The sequence below is a fragment of the Lissotriton helveticus genome, chromosome 1_1 (assembly GCF_964261635.1).
Source record: "Lissotriton helveticus chromosome 1_1, aLisHel1.1, whole genome shotgun sequence".
NCBI classification, from domain to species: domain Eukaryota; kingdom Metazoa; phylum Chordata; class Amphibia; order Caudata; family Salamandridae; genus Lissotriton; species Lissotriton helveticus.
In genome coordinates this window covers 1,650,222,169-1,650,244,311 of record NC_136057.1, presented here as the reverse complement: position 1 = coordinate 1,650,244,311, position 22,143 = coordinate 1,650,222,169, and the positions used below count along the sequence as shown (strand labels likewise).

The 22,143-nt window shown below is 45.8% G+C and overlaps 1 protein-coding gene across 2 annotated transcripts in view; it reads left to right on the top strand.

Moving 5' to 3' along the window:
* CTDSP2 (CTD small phosphatase 2) overlaps positions 1–22,143 on the top strand; it is a 126,334-nt gene that overhangs the window by 69,873 nt on the left and 34,318 nt on the right. Inside the window, exon 2 of one of the 2 annotated variants that reach the window (XM_078688831.1) lies at positions 8,408–8,556. In XM_078688831.1, the coding sequence (XP_078544957.1) occupies positions 8,408–8,556 (149 nt within the window). Of the gene's footprint in view, positions 1–8,407; positions 8,557–13,240; positions 13,506–22,143 lie in introns of those variants that run through there. The other variant, XM_078688823.1, reaches the window with a different exon arrangement.

Here is a 22,143-nt window from a genome sequence, read left to right as displayed (position 1 = left end):
CCTCGTGTCACCCATGCCCTCGTGTCAGCCATGCCATGCCCTCGTGTCACCCATGCCCTGCCCTCATGTCATTCATGTCCCTCGTGTCATTCATGTCCCTCGTTTCAGCCATGTCCCGTGTTAGCCATGTCCTCGTGTCAGCCATGCCATGCGTCCATGCCATGTCCTCGTGTCACCCATGCCCTCGTGTCACCCATGCCCTCGTGTCCATGCCATGCCCTCGTGTCAGCCAGCCATGTCCCGTGTCAGCCATGCCCTCGTGTCACCCATGCCATGCCCTGGTGTCACCCATGTCCTCGCGTCAGCCATGTCCTCGTGTCCATGCCCTCGTGTCCATGCCATGCCCTCGTGTCAGCCATGCCTTATTGTCAGCCATGCCATAACATATCTTGACGCTGAATAACAGATGGGTTTGTTGTTACCCAACTCAATGGTACTCATTGTATCGACCCCAGATGGATGATAGGCTGAGTGGACCTGCAGGGGTTTGAACCTGTGACCATGAGGTTGAACACAGGCCCCTGCAGTACATGCATTAGTCCACTGAGCCACCAGACCCGGCCTGTCCTCGTGTCAGCCATGCCATGTCCCCACGTTGTTCTATGTAGATACTTCTTGTGAGCCCCTCACTCGCAGCTCCCCCTGAAGGCGGGGTGCGGTCGGGATGGTGCTGAACGTGTACTGTTTCCATGTGAAGGCAGCACGGGCTGCCTCCGCATTACCTGGTGAGACAGCTCCTTGGACTGAGCGCCGTGGCAGAGCGAGAGGGGCGGGAAACCTGGGGTGACCAGGGGGACGGGTGAGGGGCGCCCTCCCACTTTCATCCTTCCCAGCCTGGCACAATGAGTGTCGTTAAACTGTGCACCTCCTCGCGCTCATTGTGACAACCGTTCATGCTTTACATGCAAGAAAAACAAACGGTTATAACAATAGAGGGTCTGCGCACACGGCGCAGAAGACGGATAAAAAACCAACAACTCTGGAGGCTTTAGAAGTAAAGAGATTTAGTATGACTCTGTGCATTGGTTTTCCTTTCCTGTCGCCTGCCCGTGGGAAGCGCGGGTGGGGCCTCCTGTAGGAAGGTCCCATCGGCCTCCTGGTTTCAGCTGTGCATGCCCTTCCTTTGCGGCTCAAACCCCTCCCTTACATTCAGCGGGACCTTCCTACCCCGAGCGCCCCCTTCCCACAGCACAGAGAGCTTGCCGTGAATGTCATTTTATTAAACATGTCTTCAGCGCCCCGACTCTCGACAGCAGGCAGCCTTAATGGCGGAAGGTGTGCCTTGTTTACTTCCTGCGTGCTGCTGGCCTTTCTGCGAAGCCTTATCGCCATCTAGTGGCAGCCAGTGTAACTGGGAGGGAGTGTTTGACACTGTACGGCGATTGGCACGTTATGTAACATGTTCTAGCGCGCTGTGCTTGGTATTGCTGACACGATGTCAGGGGGGAGGTCGGTGGGGGCAGGGAGGGTAGTTCGAATCCAGTGTGTGAAGTGTTCTTCGGCTGCTGTCCACAATTGTGCGCACTTGACGTGCAGGCGACCTGCAGAAATGTTGTTTTTATGTGTTACCGAACCTGGGGTCATATTATGTATTAGGGTGCACTTTCCCTGTTTGTGCCTGGTGCACTTTAAAATAGGTGCGTTGTGTGCAAAATGAGAAAGTGTGCCCTATTGCATAACAATGCGCCGCCCCCAGGAAACTCGTGCTGGCTGCCTTGGGGGCAGTGCATTCAAGTTAAATACGGAGCGGCTTTAAAGTAGCCGCTCTGTGTTTCAGAGTGCTGGTGGCAGCCCACGTGCACTTTTAAAGAGGATTAGAGATCCCCCTGCAGGCGGGTGCAGTCAGTGAGCTGAGGGCTGCTATCGAGGGTGCACTCAGGCGCACTAGGAGTGTGCCCCTGAGTGCTACTTTGCCTCTGTGCCGTCGTCTGTAATAGGGCGCGGGCGCAGACGCAAAGGGATTCCCTTATTTGCATGAGGCACACCCCCATGCAAATGAGGAAGTGCCCCCTGAAGATAATGCTGGCATTTTAAGTGCACCAGAACTATCAGTATTACAGAAGGGCCAGCACTAGCGTCTGCAGCCCCTTCTGTAATACCAAACCGCCTCTAGGGGTACGCAAATGGGCGCAAACACCAGTTGCACCCCCGGGGCACTTTCTGTAATATGGTCCCTGATGTAGTTTGTCTCCGGTAGGATCAGGGCAGCCACAGACCCTGGGATGTCCAGGTCCAGCCTCCACACTTGATTGGCACTCAGGAGAGTCCGGTGTACCATTGCAGGGACAGGTGTCCTTTGAGCGTGTGGTGAGCTGTTTTTTTCATACGTGCCAATATTTTAGAACCGGGAAGATTACAAAAAAAAAAAAGTTGATGGGATGTCTTCTGCCTATTTACTTCTATTGAAGCAGAGCCATTTCAGGCGGGAGACAGCTAAAATAAAGCAATGTCTGCTTAAAAAAAAGTCTCCAGTCTGAATCGGGTCTGAGGTATGTATGTTTTGGAGATATTTTTGACTCCGGCACAAGACACTTTGAACATTAAGAACTTGTTCCTCAAACACACTGGGGGCCAGTGTCCGAGTTTGAGACACACAAATGATGGGCTGAATGCTGAGCAAATCAAACATTCTCCCCCAGTCAAGAGATCTGGGTTAAATCCATTAATCTTTTGCTCCCCATGCCACCCCAGTTTAGACACAGCCGTGTGCAAATCAGTCTTGATCCTTCTCCTCATGGGAACAGTCCAGGTCAGGTCCTCCCTGGACCAGGATCAAGCTTGCTTCTGGTCTAGGGAAGACCTGGCCTGGCAGTTCGGGCTGGCCTGTTCCCTTAGGGAGCTGGGTCAAGACTGATTTGCATATGGCTGGGTCCAAACTGGAATGGTGTGAGGAGCAAAAAAACGATGGCTTTAGGGCCAGATAGATCTCTGTACTGGGGTGAATATTTGACATTGTTAAGCATTCTGTCCATCAATTGTTCTTTTTGCAAGTGCCAGAGTTTTAGCCCAAGCTTCTTCGTTTTGCATCAGCCGGCACCAGCACGCCTCCTCTGTGTCCGGTGGTTGGATCAGAGCACAGGACGATTTTCTGTTGAATGAGAGACAGCTGGTTGGTTTGCTCACTGCTTTGACCTCGGCGGAAAGCACTGCATAAAAATGATATCCGAGTTACTTTTTTTCAGTCTTGTTGGGGGCGACACAGCAGATGGGTTGCCACTTGAGGGGCGTTTTATATTCCTCTTGGGCTACGTTCTCAGATATGAGGAGCCAGCCTCTGGAGCATTTGATACACACAGGAAGTGACATGGGTGCGCTTTCCACCAACACGGTGGCCTTTCCACCTACTCATTAGCCCAAAGTGACATTTCATGGAGAGACGTTTGTGATTTTATGTTGGGATGTTGTAGAGCCTGGGACACCCATTTAGGCTAGCAGCGAGGCTTCAGACCCACCCCCGCCTTCAGTTGGCCAGACCCCCCTCCCTCATTGAACACTCTTATTTTCTCTAGCTAGGCCTGCTTATGCGTGTCTTACATGTATACTTCGATGCCTTCTCACTCCGAGCAGTGATGCCTTATTTTACCTAATGTGTTTGCCACTGCTGCCATTTCCTCGACGTCCTAGGCTTTAGCGCCATCTAGCGACGATCGCATGGGACGCTTGGATCCCGTTTACGTAGTTGGTGAAGCAAATATTAAAACTGGTGGTGATCAAATAAACCGGATATCGAAGAATAGTCGTGGCGGTTTGCCCCAATCCTGCACCATTTTCCCCATTTCTTCCTCACCTCCCTTCTCGTTCACATTTGTACGTGCTGTGTTGCAGCGATGTCCAGTGTCCACTCCACGCCTCGCTGCTTTTTACACTGCGGCGGATCAGCAGAAAAAAATAATACTTGCTCTTAGTTGCCAGCAATAGGTGCTAACATGTTTTGGGCGCTACCTCTGGGCCACATAAATCCCTAAGCGACAACCAAAGGGAGGGACCGATGTGCTCTTGTAAGCTGAGCTGTCAAATCAGATGCGTTCTTGTAAGATGAGCTGTCAACTCCGTTTCATAAAGGTCCGTGTAAAGTTATGACTCCTGAGGAGTCCCAGACAGGCCTTGCCAGGGATGTCCTTGCGGGCGCCCTCGCCTCGTGGCCTACATTGCCGTGGTCGCCAGTAACAGTTACTTATGCAGTTCACCTGTTATGAATGGAAGACCTTGCAAATAGCATGAAACTTTAAGGTTGCCATTGTTGTTAGAAATGAATGTTCCATTTTCATTTCCATGTGTAAATGCACACTACATAAGCAAATGAGCATATAATCTTGTATAAAGCAGTGTGAGGGCAAAATCACAAGGCTACGGTTCTAAATGCATTGACGTGAGAAGGGAGCATTCTGAGTTTGGTGGAGCAGATTAGATGCAGTAGAAATCTTTACAGGTGTGAAACATGTCGTCATCACTTCGTCACATTTGTGGTCCTGGGAAAATCGCTTTCTTTCCCGTAACTCGATAGTTCTCGAGGTGTGTTGAGCAAAGCACTGGGGGTCCACGACAACCACTCAGAAGGTCTGTATCTGTTTAGAAAATTAAATAATAGTAGTAGAGGAAGAAGAAAGTATATACATGAAAAAATAAAAAAAATAAACATATTAAAACACTTTGTAAATGGGAAGAAATTTCAAATTGGAGGCTAAACAATTGTATTGGTAACTTTATTTGAGGAAACAGTGTAAGTTTTAGCAAACTAAGTCTAGTATGGACGATTCGTGGCCTCAGTTGGAGTATTGGGATGCACTGACAAAAATAGAGCTTGCATTACTAGGAGCAAAAAAAACACAATGATCTGTTTATAACCTGGCGGATGGCTAGTTGTCCCACCAGGACAACGGAGTAAATGTCTCCATTGCCCTGGTGGAGATTCAGCCTGATTAATCATTCTCCCGTTTTGCGAGCCCCTAATAGCGATTCATAAGGAATCGCTATTAAGGACTTGCAAAACGGGATTCATGTAGAAATTGCAAAAAGAAATGCGATTCCTACACATTCCTTATTTGCGATTAGCAAATTGCTAATCGCAAATAAGGAATAACTCCCCATGCATTCCTATGGGCCTAAAGGCTCATAGGAATGAATGGGGAGTTATTCCTTATTTGCGATTAGCAATTTGCTAATCGCAAATAAGATAGCGATTTCAAGGGTGCCAGGGGTGTCCAAAGGACACCCTGTAGCACCCCTGAAATGTAATCTACATTGGTGTTGCGCACACACATGTCCAAAGGACATGTGTGTGTGTGTAACATGCAACTTAGAAAAATGCATTTAAATGCATTTTTCTACATTTTCGCTATTTACCACGAGGTTTGACCTCGCTGTAAATAGCGGCCCAAAATAGCGATTTCGGTATTTTAAAATGGTTCATGAATTGCATTTAAGGAATCTCAAATAGAGATTCCTTAAATGCAATTCCTCGCAAATATGCGAATTCTTTAATAGCGAATTTTGCATTTGGGATGATGAATCCCAAATGCAAAAATTGCACTCGCAAAGGGCCAGATTCTCAGAATCTGGCCCTTTGCGAGCGCAATTAAGCTTGATGAATCAGGCTGTTAGTTTCCTCCAGATTTATAAAAAAATACCCCCAGGCGAGTGGTCATTTATAAGGTATTGACAGGAACCGCTGTCACAGAGGTTCCAGTCGAGGCATTTCACTGTCTGATACAGGGCTCCGTCAACATGATGGATTCCTGCACCAAACAGTTTTCTTTTTTATTTTCAAAAAGAAAATCCCGAAGTGGGATTTTCTTTTTGGAAATAAAAAAGATAATGCTCCCCTTGCTATGCGAGTCCTCTCTCTTTGAATGAACTTTAAAGTATACTGCAGACTTCTGACTTTTGTAGACCACTGAAAAATTGTGTTGAGCTTGAGAGTGACTAAAATCGTCCTGTGGAAACACTGCTGGATAGTCTTTGAACAGACAGGCCACACTATCTGCCTAGGGCTTTAAATGACCCAGTACTGTCAGGTACTGAGTACCTGCACTTCTTTATTTTGACAGCGAGAGTACCTGCACTTCTCAGCAGAGGTGTGGTACTTTGAATTGGCGGGTACGGGAATTTCTCAGAAGCAAGTAGGTACTCTGGTATAGGGTACCTGCACTTGTTTTTTTCCAGTTCAAACACTAGTTGGCAAGCTAGAGATATAAAGTCTTCTTTAGGGAAAATGTGCAAGTGCATAACTGCATCGGCCATTCTGGAATTACGCCTTTCACTCTTGTGCTGGAAGCTTTTGCAATCTGGCATAGTGGTCTTAAAAGCCGGTGTGTGGCAAATAAATCTTGGCCTACATGCTTTGCCATAAAAAAATCGAACCATAACTTTAGGGCAACTTGTTGGCAGCCCAATGAATGTACTAATTACTCTCATATAGGTGGTTTATTTCAGTTTAAATCCACACATGATAAAATGGGATGTACATTGTTACAACGCATGCTTTTACCGCGCATGCATTTACAATGCAGGTTTTTCAACGCAAGTCGTTACAACGACTTGCGTTGGGGGTTGCTGGATAGTGAATAGTTTAATTTACTATTCCAACTCCAGTCCCCGTGGATACTAGGGAAGGTGTTGGATAGTAAATTAAACTATTACCTATTTATTATTTATTTATTTAAAATTTTTATAGAGCGCGTAGTCACCCGTGAGTATCCCAGCGCTATACCTCATAATTTAGAGGAGAAGGAGTGCAGAAGAGATAGATGGCTTATGGGAAGAGAAGAGTTTTGAGCGATTTCCTAAAGCGGAGGAGGTTCGGTTCTGTTCTTAGTTTCAGAGGGAGCGCGTTCCATTGCTTCGCTGTGTGAACCGAGAAGCGGCGACCTCCTGAGCGGGCTTTTTTCACTCTGGGTACCACTATGAGGTTTTCGTGGTCCGATCGGAGTGCTCTGGTGGGTCTATAGGGGGTAATACAGTTTTTGAGAATTGGTGGGCCTTCATTGTGGAGCAATTTGTGAGCTAGGCAGAGGGCCTTGAAAACCACTCTTTCCCTGACCGGCAGCCAGTGCAGTTTCTTCAGGGCGGGTTTTGCGGATGTTCTGGCCGGGGTGTTCGTGAGCATCCGGGCCGCGGCATTCTGAATTTTCTGAAGGGTCTGAAAGGTAGCTTCGGGGGCTCCCAGATAAATGGCGTTACTGTAGTCCAGCCTGGAGACAATCAGGCCTTGGATCAGCAGTTTCCTGGAATTAAAAGGAAGTAGGGGGAGCACTTTCCTACATGACCTTAGAAGGCCCAAACAGACGCCGGCCGTCTTCCTTGCCTGTGTTCTAAAGGTGAGATCTTTTTCTAACCATATTCCCAAGCTCTTGACCTCCGCCTTGGGGGCAGGAGGTTCCCCAAGACAGACGGGCCAGATGTTCGGGGGTAGGGAGAGCCCTTTTTGTCCCAGGAGCAAAATCTCTGTTTTTGACCCATTGAGCTTGAGGGCTGAGTCGTTCATCCATTGGTGTATTTTGGAGAGACAGCCATGTAGGTTGGAGGGTTCTTGCTTGGGGTGAGATAGCGTTACCACCAGCTGTGTATCGTCAGCATAGTTGATGATAGTCACTCCAATCTCCTATCCTAGAGCGCCCCCCCAGCACAATTCGTTGTAATGACTTGTGTTGAAAAACCTGCGTTGTAAAGGCACTGCGTGGTAAAAGGTGCGCCGTAAAGGATGTTTCCCGATAAAATGTGGTGCCTTGTGCCGCTCACGGAAATTTTGAATGAAATTGGTTCTATCTTTTCTTTTGACTAGTGATTCCTACTCCTAATGCCTACACACGTTTTAAGTCACAAGGACACCTTGTGAAGATTGTTTTATCTATTTGTAGCCTCTCTTCTCATTTTAGACTTTTGCCGCTGCAGATTCCGAATCCAGAGTCAGAAACGAGTGATACAAACTCGGCACATTTTTCTGATGCTAGAAGTATTCTTCACTATTTTCTTCCTGGTTTTGTTTTTCCCTTTGCGAGAGGTGAACGCACAGGGAGCAGCGAGTCACATGTAGAAGCACAAGTGTGTGTCTGTGTGCTTCTTGAGTTTGTTCCACTCGTTTGTGACCCCCAGGCACATATCTTCTCCTTCAACATTCAAGGACCAGAGAAGAGATACCTGGAACCTAGTCAAAAGAATGTTGAAATCTATTGTAGACAAACATTTAAATGAGTCCCACCTTAGAAGTCACCTCATGATTATTCTGGATATGAACTGAAGTGAAATGAAATCTTTTAGAGAACCTCTAGTTTATAAACCATTGATGATAGACTTGGAGTCAAATTTTTTCGCAAAGCGAGTGTGAGGATCTTGTTCTGTTTGTAATGCAGACTTTGATGTTCACGCCGACAGTTCTTGGACTTACGCTTTTTCTTCTGCCTTGTCCTAGGATTAGCATCCAAGTCCTCACCCAAGAAGCCTCGCAGCCGGAATATCTTCAAAGCGCTATTCTGTTGCCTCCGTGCACAGAATGTCAGCCAGTCGGGTTGCGGGGGTGACCATGCTGTCCAGAAGGAGGAGCCAAACACCATTGCCAAGGTAAGAAATGTGTGCGGGAAGAAAATGCACGTGTGGTAAGAAGTTAGATAGGACCATAGATGAGCTACAGCCCACAAAGGACTTCTGCCTGCTGCCTAGCCTGGCAACCCAGCAATTCAAGCCAATGACAGTAAAATAGTTTGTCTATATTTATATTGCCCTGTTTGGATGACGGTCTCCTTCATTCATATGATTATATGCATAGATTATGATATGGTGTAGGCAGGTTGCTACTGGTATCTAGGGAAGAGGCTTCTGAGGTGGGAGGAAGGGTAAGAGAATGTCATGGTGGAAAAATACAGACATGTAGGTTTAGAAACCAAGGAGACGAGTTAGGTGTAATCAGAAAAAAGGCCTGCACAGTTGGTGGAGCTGAGGAAGCAGGTGATCTCGTAAGTGAAACTGGGAGATAAAGTTGACATGGTAGGTGAAAATGAAAATAAGGCAAGTGAGGTAGATGGTACGTTTATTGTGAGTAGCTGGAGACTGGGATTGCTAATGAGGCAACTTAGAAGGGAAGGAGAGTGTGCTAGGTTGAGCGGGGTGTAGAAGGCCAGAAACTTATGGCAAGTGTCAGGGACCTCATTTAGATATAACCAAACCAGCTCACATTTGGATTGTTTGAAATGAGCCCTAGTTCTTTCCATTGTCAGATATCTTTTGGCCTAAGACTAGCAGAAGTACTCCTGTCTTTGAGATCTTGTCATAGATTTGGAAGGGTGTTAGGGATTTTTACGTATGCAGTAGACCTTGAGTGCAATATAAGACTTACTGCAAGTTTTCTGCTGAAAGCTGACACTTTCTTCCAGCTAAATGGCTTCTAATGAACTACGTATAACTGATTGGTGTACAGTTCCTAAGTGCAAGTGTGAGTGTTCAGGTCTGAGAAAAAATGCCCTCACACACCCCGAAGGATGTCATGTTTCATCATTTGGGCCTGCTCCTCGTCGGGCCGGCGCTGCAATCCCCGACGGACACCCGCAAAGGTGCTCTGTGGCGGAGGTTTTTTTGATGAAGCCTATTGGTGCGTGTGGGTGTGTGAAACTATCGGTCCTTATGATTTGCCACAAGACCCGTTACGGGATACCACAGGCAAGAAACATGTCAACCTTTTACAACACACATGCCCTTTAGGATCATTGCATCCAGGTAGGGAGCCTTGTTTTTAGTTAGGCTAGTGAATCCTAGGAATAAAATGCAGGCAATAGGGTCTCCTTAAACCTATTTTAGACACCACTCCGCACTCACTACACTACCTATTCCACACACCCACACGCACCAAACAGCTTCATCAAAAAGATCTCCGGCAAAGAACCGCTTCGCGGGTGCCCGTTGGGCATTGTAGCTCCAGTCCGACGAGGAGCGGGCCCAAATGATGAAGCATGACATCCTTTGGGGTGTGTGAGGACACTTTTTCACAGACCTGAACACTTGCACTTAGGAACTGCACACCAATCGGTTATACTCAGGGCACAAGTCGTAAAAAAAGAAGTGGGGGGACGCTGTCACCGGAAGTGACGTCACGACAGGAAGTGACGTCACGAACGGTGCCGAGCTCCTCGTCCCAGAGAGGCTAAAGAGTGAAGTCCAGCTTTTTGGCAGGGGGGACGGCGCCCCCCCCCCCCCCGGTAAAATAAGTGGGGGGCCGTCCACCCGCGTGGGACCCCGACTCGAGCCCTGGTTATACTTAGTTCTCGTTTGGGAGTACGTGTGCAGGACCTACTGAACAGCTCACGGTTCCTCTCATTTGGAGAATTCTAATGAACTAAAGCATGTTGAGTAACCCGAAGAGAATAATGTCATGACACAGACAGGATAATTTGAGGCACCAAGTTAACTTTACCCTTAAATCATTTGAAAACTAGCGCTGAAAATTCTCAGAATAAAGTGTGTTTGTTGTGGAGGAGCACCCTGCCAGGGAACGGCAGTGATGTACTGAAATTACATGCGTGATGAGCGCATTCCAAATCTCAGGGCAAAAAATATTCTCTGTTATGAAAAGTACTTTAAATGACCTACAAAGGTCTAATGCACAGTGCTGCAGCATGCACAAGGTAGGTGATTTAACATAAACAAAAAGCCCTGATGCACTGTTACCAATCACTAAGCATAAGCATCAACTGGGCCCATAAGATGAGGTCCAGCTGTGTCAAAGTGGGCAATATGTACCCATCCTGCAGTTCCTATCTAAAATGAAGAGAAGTTGCAGTTTCTGAGGTACGTTCTTGACCAGACTTACCCTAAGACCTCAGATTCACCACTCATAAAGCAGAGTGTTTTATTTGAGTATTTCCACAGGTCTGGGAAGAAGAACCACATCAAACTCAGGAGAGTCAGCTTTACAAACTTCTAATCGATGATACTCGCAGTTTGTCTTTACAACTTTTCAGGATTATTTCTGAGCCTACCATAACAAGGTAGAAGAAGTATGCAAAGCATGTGCGTCTACATGTGATGCAAAGCTACAAAGTCAGTGTTACAGGCAAGTAACTTCTTTTGTGGCTAGATAACATGCAGGATTTCTTTTTTTAATCGAAACATTCTTCTGTTTCACTTCCCTGCCCAAAATTCATATATGATGGGAATTAATGTTCTAAATAGATTTATATATATATAGGGAAAGTACACAAATCCACTTTTGAAACAGATCGTTTTGCTCCTAAAAGGGCTGTTCGCCGAGGATCATAAACTGAGTAGGGCAGAGTTCAACATGTAACAAAATAATGACATGGGTAAAACGCAGGTAAAAAAGAAAAAATGTGTAACTCTCTAAACCACTGATTCTCAAAGAACGGCCCGTGGGCTGCATGCGGCCCTCCTGACCTTAACATGCGGCCCCCAGGTCAACAGCAGCTCTAAGCAAACACAAGGAGATGATGGCTGGAGCGCTGAAACTTTTAAGACACTCACACCCAGTCACAGATCTGGGTTGAATCCTCATCATTCTTTAGCTCACTTCCAAACCTCAGTTCAGCCCAGCTATATGCAAATCAGCCTTGACTCTGTGCCTCATGGGAACAGTCCAGCCGAACTGCTAAGTCTCGACTCAGTATTAATGTTAAGAAATATGTTAAATAAAACGGCACACATTTATTTACAGCCTAACTGAAGTTAAAGGGTGTAATTAAGGTGCTGGCACCATTTAAAATTTAGGAACACCTTCAGTTTTTAAAGACCTGTTGCAACTTTAAAAATCTGATAATCTCTTCAAAATTAAAGTGTATTTCATTAACATGAAGAAGAGTTTTGTTTTAGTACATTAGATTATATAAGTGCATGGAGATTTTTTTTTCTTTAAAGCGATAGTTTTCCAAGAATAATGTGGAAATATTCATGCTTCACCTCCACCCTGACAACTCTGCAAACAGTGAACTAATGGCAATTGGGGCCGTAATGGTAAATGAACAATTCTAGGTTGCCGGCTCTTCTGGCTTTTCTGCTCCTTTGGAAAGTGTCACACATGCTAATTGCGTCTCTAATTAGAGGAGCGTTAACAGCGGTTAACGATGAGGGTTTATCACCTCCGTCAATTAATTGGAGGGTGTTAGTCACGTCTGGAGGAGCCGTCGAGCCTCGAGCCGCTGGAGGGCTGGAAGAAGAGCGTTTGCATCCGGGTCATGGGGCACACAGATGCTCTGGATTCCACAGCTCCTAGTTTTCGCTTCCAAGAGAAGGCATCCATGTCACATTTTCAGGGTAGCCATGGGCTATATAAAATGCTGCTCATATAGATGCATTGCATTTAAGTTTACTCCTTCTGGGGATCCAGCCCCCATTGAGCAGGGTTGGTCATCAGAGTTTTGTTACATTCTATGATGGGGATTTATTTACTGGGAACCCAGCGCGAATACCTTTACTTATACGAAATGAAGAGAACTAATAAAGTGGGTTAGGAGTGTCTAAAATGTCTGATTTTGGTCTCCAAATTTCTTTGTGAAGTTCTTCTTGCATTTACACAGTGGCCACGTGCGCACATGTTGTGGTATAGAATGAAAGGCGTGCTTTGTGCTTAGTATATTCATATATTTCTTACTACCGACTGCATTGGTCGCTAATATAAACAGCCACGACTGTAGACATGGATGCCATTGGAAGCGAAAAATCTGAAAATAGATATATAGACAAAGTGACATATCCTACGTGTTTCAAAAACGGAATATTCACTGTACTTTCTTCAGAAATCAGTTTTTCTGACGGCTGCTCAAATGTACTTCCGGGGCTGTCTTGTTTGATTATATGGTTCCATTGATTGTGCTTTGCTGATGTTAACAGTATTTGTTTTCTTTGTTCATATTAATGTTTCTTTTTTTTTCTTCTTTTCTTTCTTTCTAAAGTCTGTCGCTTGGGTTTTCTACACCTCTCTCATAATAAGGCATGCTTTTCCATTCAGTTAAGTGCTTCTGATAATCATGTGTGTTGAGAGTGTTCCCCTTCTCCTCTCCCTCTTTTCCTCTCCCTGATCCAAACACTTTTCTGTTTGCAAAAATGGGAAACCCCTCCTGTAGTTTTTTTTATGTCACAGCAAGTTTGATATGGTGACAGTTTTGTTAAGAATGAGAATGGGCTAAATCAAAAAAGTCTATTTTGACACTCAAATAAATACACATGGGAATACTCTGAATGCCCTTCTCGAAACCTTAATCTAGAAATAAATTCAAAAAAATGGAGTAACCACTGTTTGCTGCAATTGTTACAGCGGCAGGCGGTACTGGCTCCATGAACTGAATTACATAATGTTGCACAGTTTGTTTCTAGGTAGCCCCATCAGATATGTACAGTTGTATCCTATATTCATTTTTTTTGTTGCAACTAGAGTTCCATGCTGTTTTATTCACTGTATAGTTCCAGTATTTAAAACTGCAAACCATTCTTCTGATGTTTGCCCATATATATTTTTAGGTCGAGCCTGGGCAGCTCATTTGGTGCTCTGTGAAGCATGCTGTATTCAGGTAGGGATTTAAAGCTCCACCCACTCTAAGCCCATATTTTTCATTGGCTTGTGTCATTGTCTACTGTAAACTCTTGCTGTTCATTGGTCAATAGACTTAGTAGTCTTTCCTTCATACCTCCTTGTCTAATTTTATTACCTCCCATGGCAGCACCCCCGGTACGTGTGTTGTTACTCGATAGGCTTTAATTATAGCCTCCGAGCCCTCTTTTTTTAAATAGCTTAAAGCAGGCACGACACGCTGTCTCCCAGCGCATTACATTTTTTTTATACCATGACCGCATTTGCAATGCAATAGGTCTCGCATTTGCGAGCGTTTAAGCTATTGGCATTGTGAATGACAATGCCTTTTATTTATCTTTTTTAAAAACAACACATAAACAAAAGGCATTGTCATTTACAACCCCATTAGCTCAAACTCTCGTAAATGCAAGACCCTATTGCATGGTAAATGCTTGTTTCATGTTTGTAGCTGACTGCGGGACAGTTTTCCCAAATAAACCCAGTATTTAGGAGTCGTGTATTTTAGGTTATGTTAGTCACAGGAGCTACACTTGAACCTAAATTGAACCCGATTTGAACCTTCTCAGGGGTGTGAAAACAAGCATGTGTGAATGTTTTCTTAGTCTCCTCTTTGATGTCCGTTACATACCATGTGAATGTCCGTGTGTCCTATTTCTCCTTTTCCGTTCTAATAGGGGCATGCAGAATCCTTTCTCTTCCATTTTTGATTGCCCAAACCATAGGACCTGGTTGGGCGACACCGGACCATTGAGTGAAATAAACATCCTCGCGTCAGAGCATTAAGCGATACCAGAGTCTTAAGGCTTCTAATGAAAATATATGAGAGATGGGGGCTCTTTGAAGCCGCTGGTATATAAGCAAACAGGTTTCTTTAATGGTGAATGTTCACAGTGTAGTTGGTGACTGGAAGGCTGACAGGGCAGCCATTTGCCGTAGTACAGTTCGATCTCCAAAAAATGTACGTTTTCGAAGCCCAACCATACATAGGTGGTGGGCTTCGTCTTGTATTGTATATGAATCTACAATGCATCTCAAGGTGTGAAACACTTGTTACAGGTCGTTAAAAGTTGTTCACTTAACTGATATAGGCATTTAATAAAAACACCCAACAAGTAAGCTCAGTGCGTGCAACCGCTACAGAATATGAATACCTGGAGTTCTAGACACTGCAGATAGATTTTCGAGGGCCATGGCTAGTGAATGTTCATTTCGGTGGCTACATTAAATGTGTTTTTGAAGGTACTGACCCTTACCTAAAACCTGTATGATTTATAGGATGAAAATATTTTCTGGTTATAATGAGCAGAGTAGTTGTTAGACTGGTGTTTAACATAGTTTGCTGAGCGGTTGCCCTTTGTGTAGTAAAGGTTGGTCATTGACTATTTGGGCGGTAGCACAATTTTGTCAGTGAACAGTGTACAATAAGTAGGACATGCTACTGCCAAACTACAGTTGATGCAGTTGTGTACCATTGTGTTGGTCAGTCGGGGGTGGTCGTGTTATTGTAAGGAAGGTATATGACCACTTAGTCACCCAAAATAGGACAGGGTAGGTTGCAGTTTAAAAAGAAGTATTCCTGCCTTATTTACAAGCATTCACATCTTGACCCACCTACGAGCCAACATTCTAGGTAGCAGTAGACGCTACTTGAGACTGGTCCTGAAAACATTTACATAAACAACAATTGATGGACAGAATGCAGATCAATGTCATACATTCACCCCAGTACAGAGATCTGGGCCTAAATCCATCGTATTTTTGCACTCCACACCACCCCAGGTCAGACATGGCTATATGCAAATCAGCCTTGACCCTGTGCCTCATGGGAACAGTCCAGCCCGAACTGCCAAGCCATGTCTTTCCTGGACCGGAATCAAGCATCCAAGGACCGGTTTCTGGCTATCAGCCTTCATCAGCCTGGATAGCTTGACTCCAGTGGTGTGGAGAGCATGGGACTCACGTCTGAGCATACCCATCCCACTCGGGGTGACAAATGCAAAAACAACAATTGATGGACAGAATGCAGAACAATGTCATACATTCACCCCAGTACAGAGATCTGGGCCTAAATCCATCGTTTTTTTGCACTCCACACCACCCCAGGTCAGACATGGCCATATGCAAATCAGCCTTGACCCTGTGCCTCATGGGAACAGTCCAGCCCGAACTGCCAAGCCACGTCTTTTCTGAAAACATTTACTCCAGCAGTGACTCTCCAGCACTGCCAGGCGGCTTCAGAAAGCTGCGGCTGCCACCCCTGGATGTCATGTAACTTCAAGTGCCAACTGGCATGGTGGGTGTTAGCTGTCTCCTAGTGTCTCACTGACACATTCTGCAGCTTTCAAAAGTGAATAGGTCAAGTGTGTCCACAAAAGTTCTCAGACTTTGAAACTTGTCGATGGTTCAACAAATAGATACCTCTTTCAGACCCCCACAACAACTGTATGTGGTGTCTTGGGTTGGATTATGAGCCACCGTCTTTGACTTCTGCGCCTCCATGCATTCGGAGAGCATCTGAGAAAGTTTACTTGAAATATTTTTGTGTAAGGCCTGCAGGGAGAGACCCCAAAGCAAGCATCCTCTCCCTGAGGTAGGTCACAATCCAGAACATATTTTCCTGAGAGCTTTTTCCCCAAAAAACCCTTAAAAAAAGCTCACCAGAAAGAAGTCTTCAACTTCCTTTGGCCAACAGTCCCACTGCCAGAACAAATCAGGGTCTCCACACCGTTGCCTAACACCAGATATTTCCTTTTTGTCGGGCAGATTCCCATCACCCAAAAATAAGACTGGAGTTTTCTGGTCTATGATCCAACCCCATGCATGTCCAGGTATTCTGGCTAGCAATGCTGGATCTTTTCAGGACAGCTCTGCAGCACTCTGGGTCAGTGAACAAGAGTCTGTTCCTGCCCACTTGGCTACTGCGCCTCTGACCACCATACCTCCTGACACCACACCGCCCCAGGCTCTAGTGCCTACGGTGAAGTCAAAGCTGCCTAAGGTGATTTCAGTGTTTGCTCAGGTCCTTCTTAGGGACCAATAAAATTGCCAACCACAGAGCAGACTATGTAAAGAATCAATAGAGGAAAGTATCATCCGTGTGGAAATAGAGACTGTCAGTGCCAGTCTTTTAATATACCCTAAAGTCAACACCTGCCCAAGGTTTAGAGGTTAGTCCATTTGGGGGTCATTTTCAGTTCAGCTTCCAATGCCTTTGCTATGGAGGATAAAGACTTAGCTGCTCGAAAGATGATGACTCTGAATCTGATCACCTCCTGCCAGCTTAGAATACTGATCCTGGCATATCATTGGACCTAAAAATGTGCCTGCCCTGGAATCTGCACCAGAATGTGAAATGTCCTACCTCTCTGGCTCAGCTTTGGAGGAGGTTTCATCCTTTACAGCAGTTGTTTGAAAAGCAGCAGAAGCCTTGTAATTGAAGTAAAGTCAAACATTTTGTCAGTCATCTGCAGCAACAGTGGTGCCCTGCTTCAGTTTCGCGAGGCTGTCCTGGACCCTGTCGTGGATGCATAGGAGAAATTCTTTCCAGCTCTGCAGTTCATACGGAGATTTCCAGGCACCATACATTTGCTTCTGGTCACGTACACCGTCAGTCTTCTCGCCAGTCACTGGAGAGTGTTGTTGGTGTTAAAATGGACAGGGAATTCAAGATACTTGATACCTTGTGTTGCAAAGGTTTTACCTCCTGCCATTGGCCCTTTTCACTGCTAATGCCACCTGCCTTCTAGGCTGATATGCCCATGCCATGGGGGGAACTGGCAAAGCTTACAGTTTTCAGCCTACCAGACTATAGGGAAAATCAGCTTACAGACTCCTTGGTGATGGGCTGGATGCGTCAGAACAGATCCCAAAGTCAGGGTTTCACTCTACGGACACTGGTGCTCACTCAACAGTACTGCTGTAATGTTGCAGCACCGTGTTTGCAGCACCGCAGACCCACCAGCCATTGTGAACGTTTTGTGGTTAACTAGCGATATGAACTTTAAAAAAAGGAATCTAAAAAAAACAACCCATCCAAATGCAAAAGCATTTAGATCACTCCTTTCAAGGCAAGGGTGGAGCTAGATGATGCCATTACCAGGAGCAATTGACATAAATCCAGTCCCCACTGCTCTCTGTAGGCTCCTCTGCTTCCAAACCCCTCTGACCCCTTCCCCTCATAACAACATCTTCTAGTGGGAGTGAGGGTGTACCAATAGGTTTTCCAGCTAATGTGCTGGGGCTTTGGCCTTCCTGGCGATCTTCTCCCTTCCAGACCATCCCATCCTTTAGAGTGTGCTATCTGGCTCAATCCTAGGGGCGGAAGTCCTTACCTTCCTGAACAAGGGGGTCAAAGAGGTGGTGTTCTGCTGGGCATGGAATTTTACCCCCTTTACTTTTTGGTTCCCAATTAGAATGGATGCCTACATTATAAAGGATCTCTGGCTTCTGAACCTGCTCGCCAACATGACAAAGTCAGGATGCTATACTTGAATCAGGTTTTGTTGGTTTTGAACTCTGCAGAGCACCTGGTGTTCCTTGACCTTCAGGCCTACTTTCATCTTCCAGCTCTTTGCACCCACAGGTGCTACTTGAGGTTCTTGGTGGTATTCCAGTGATATCAGTTTTTGGTCCTACCATTTGTACTGATTACAGGCCCGGGTGGTTGTGGCAGCTTCATTGTGACAATCAAGGGCCCATGGAGTTCTCTACATAGATGACTTGCTGGTGAAAGTGGAGTCCCCTTTGCTGGTCCAGAGACCTTTCCAGAGAATGAGGACTCCTCATCACCACCCGGGCTTTACCAGCAATACCCAAAAGTCTCATCTCTCTCCCAGACAGAAGCTGACCTTTATTGCTCCAATAGTTGATGCAACTCTCATGAAAGCCTTTGCCCTTCCTCAGAAATCATGAATGTTTGGGAGATAATTCTGATGGCTGGCTGAAGCTTGGATCCCAGTCCTGTAGTTTTTTTTTTATCTGCAAGTTTGGGAGATACTTCTGATGGCTGGCTGAAGCTTGGATCCCAGTCCTGTAGTTTTTTTTTTATCTGCAAGTTTGGGAGATACTTCTGATGGCTGGCTGAAGCTTGGATCACAGTCCTGTAGTTTTTTTTTTATCTGCAAGTTTGGGAGATACTTCTGATGGCTGGCTGAAGCTTGGATCCCAGTCCTGTAGTTTTTTTTTGGCCTCGTGTGTTGTGATGTGTGGCATCATGTGAGTACCTGACACTGGAATGCAGATGAGAGCCCTCCAGTGGTGTCTGAGGAGGCAATGGCTTCAGCACCAAGGAATCCTCTTGGCTCGAGTCCAGATTTTCTAGTTGGTGCATCCAATCAGAACTGGTGGATGAACCCCTCCAACCATTTAATCTATGGGAAGATGTATCCATCAGAAGAAAAAGTTATTTACACTGTGTAATGATATTTCTGCGGATGCATAATCTTCCTGCAGATTCCTAACCACCATCCCGACTCCCTTCCTTGTTAGTGCCCTGATTAATAAGATCCCAAGATCTGCAAACTTGTTGTGTGATCTACTTGCTGTCACCAGCGCTATTTTGGTTCCTCTCCACACACCTGAATGGGGCATGGAAATGCCAGTGCACCTGTTGATGCCTGACATACTTGGGAATCCAAATCACAGCTGAAGGCGCATGATACCACATGATGGCAAAGGAGACTTATTGATGAGGAAAACGTCTGCAAAAGTTTGAATGAAGTCTGAAAGGATAATCCGTAAGGCAAGGAATCTGCAGGAAGATTATGTATCCTCCAGAAATGTTTGTTTCCAAAGGTAAGCAAGAGATAATTTGAGCCTTGTGCGCCACTGTCTGTTGATATAAAAACATTATTGGTAAAAGAAGAAAGTAGATAATTTTGGCATTTTCATTTCGTTCTATTTTACTTCTTCTAGCCTCTGCTACTTCATTTCATTTTCATCTTTATTTCGACATAAAAAATGTCATAAAAGAATGCACAATAAAATACATCGTATACCATTACAATTGTTCAAAGGAAAACAAGTTCCATTAGTGTTAAAATTATTGTAAAAAACATTATTAAACAACAAATCATAGCGCAATCCCCCAGAAAAGGGCTCATATCATCACAGACCCCAGAACACCTAGACCAATTACACAACTATATTGCATCTCATTTTTCCAAATATTTTCTTCTGGTATTCCACATGGCCGCCAGGAATTTCGTGACCGCAAAAACAATTATTGGCGACAAATCAGTTTTTAATATTCGATAGGAGTGAGAACACTGCCTAATGCCCAGGTTTTTGCAGATAGGAATGATCCACTTCTTCCTAGAAATCTTATAGGAAGGGAAAAAGAAAACCATGTGTAACTCAGACTCAATTTCAGCGCCACACGCAGGGCATTTCTGGGGGCGTTAGGATGCCAGCGTGAAGTCAAGGCCCTTATCGGTAGGGAGTCATATCTCCATTGGAAATGTAGCTTCCTATGGCCATTAGGGCTGATAATATCAAAAGCAGACTCCAGTTTATAGTAGTCCTTTTGACCCCAAAAAGATCTTGTCAATGTTCCAGTTTTGGCATTGGTTAGACAGGCAGACATATTTTTAGGTCTCGCCTGTCAATGCGCATGCGCATTGAGCTTGCGAGACTATAGGGGCTTAAACAGACTTTAACCAACTTGCGATTCCATGGCGATTCCTTGCAGTGCCCGTCAAATTTAAGCTCAATGCGCAAGCGCATTGACATTAAAAGCGCGTGCACATGAAAGCGACAAGGCTCCCTCCCACAGCTATCCCCACCCCCAGCCACCAGCACCTCCCCTCGCTCTCCCCGCACACAGCCAGGCTCGCATTTCTCCTCCCCCTCCCCAGCCGCCAGCACCTCCCCTCTCTCTCCCTGCACACAGCCAGGCTCGCATTTCTCCTCCCCCTCCCCAGCCGCCAGCACCTCCCCTCTCTCTCCCTGCAGTTTCACGGCTGTGTCTCATCTTAAACTCGCATTTGAGATCTTCGCATTGAATACTAAAACCACCGCCTCAGCCTGCACAACTCATTTTGCAGAAAGGAACAGGCTGCAACTTGCAAAACTCCACGACTCCAAGCGCCACCGCCTCAGCCTGCACAACTCTTTTTTTTTCCCAGTGAAACAGACTATTAAAAAAAAAAAAATACGCCAGCCTTCGCCATATGTTCCTCAGCCTCCAGCCGCCAGCACCTCCCCTCTCTCTCCCCGCACACAGCCAGGCTCGCATTTCTCCTCCCCCTCCCCAGCCGCCAGCACCTCCCCTCTCTCTCCCTGCAGTTTCACGGCCGTGTCTCGTCTTAAACCTGCATTTGAGATCTTCGCATTGAATACTAAAACCACCGCCTCAGCCTGCACAACTCTTTTAGCAGAAAGGAACGGGCTGCAACTTGCAAAACTCCACGACTCCAAGCGCCACCGCCTCAGCCTGCACAACTCTTTCTTTTCCCAGTGAAACAGACTATTTTTAAAAAAAAATATGCCAGCCTTCGCCATCTGTTCCCCAGCCTCCAGCCGCCAGCACCTCCCCTCTCTCTCCCCGCACACAGCCAGGCTCGCATTTCTCCTCCCCCTCCCCAGCCGCCAGCACCTCCCCTCTCTCTCCCTGCAGTTTCACGGCTGCGGTGAGCAGGTTGACACTACGAGAGCAAACCACTACCAACAGAGCAAAGCTTGTTTGTATATGTAAATAAAAAACAAAGTCGACATTTGGGTGAAGGCATGCCGATAGCGCCACTTCCATGCTGTTCCCTTACAATGGGCCAATTAACAAGTGTCAGAAGTAAACAGAACAGCGGAGCCAGGAGAGTACAAACTAGACATTACTCCTCCTTTAATCCTGCATCCTTTCGGCGGGGCGCGTGCCACGCTCTCTCTCTGTTGCCACACGCATTAAACTGCCCAGACAGCCCACCCCCTCCCTCTCCAGCGCGCGCTGCGCTCTCCCTCTCTCACGCACACACACACACACACACACACTCTCAACCACCCACGCACCACTCTCACCCACCCACACAGACCAGCTCTAATGCAGAGAATGCAATATATATGTCTCTTCCTTTAGTTCACCTAATGCAACACATATCTTCTTTCTGATCAAAAAACAATTAAAGTACGAGGAAAAATAACAAACGTCGCTGAGCACAAATGCAAGAAAATTGAGGGAAACTCAAACACATACATGTAACAATCATCTGATAGGGAAATTTACTGCAGCAGATCTAGTCGAGGGCACAAGATAAAAAATAACCGATTATAAACTTAAGGACAGGCAAAGAATATGTTTATTTGCAGATTAAAAAAAAATATGTCTTAGCATACAAAAACATACACACCAATTTCCACACGCTCACACACACACACACACACACACACACACACACACACTCACCCACTCACCCACCCACTCACGCACTCTCAACCACCCACGCACCACTCTCACCCACCCACACAGACCAGCTCTAATGCAGAGAATGCAATATATGTCTCTTCCTTTAGTTCACCTAATGCAACACATATCTTCTTTCAGATCAAAAAACAAATAAAGTACGAGGAAAAATAACAAACGTCGCTGAGCACAAATGCAAGAAAATTGAGCGAAACTCAAACAC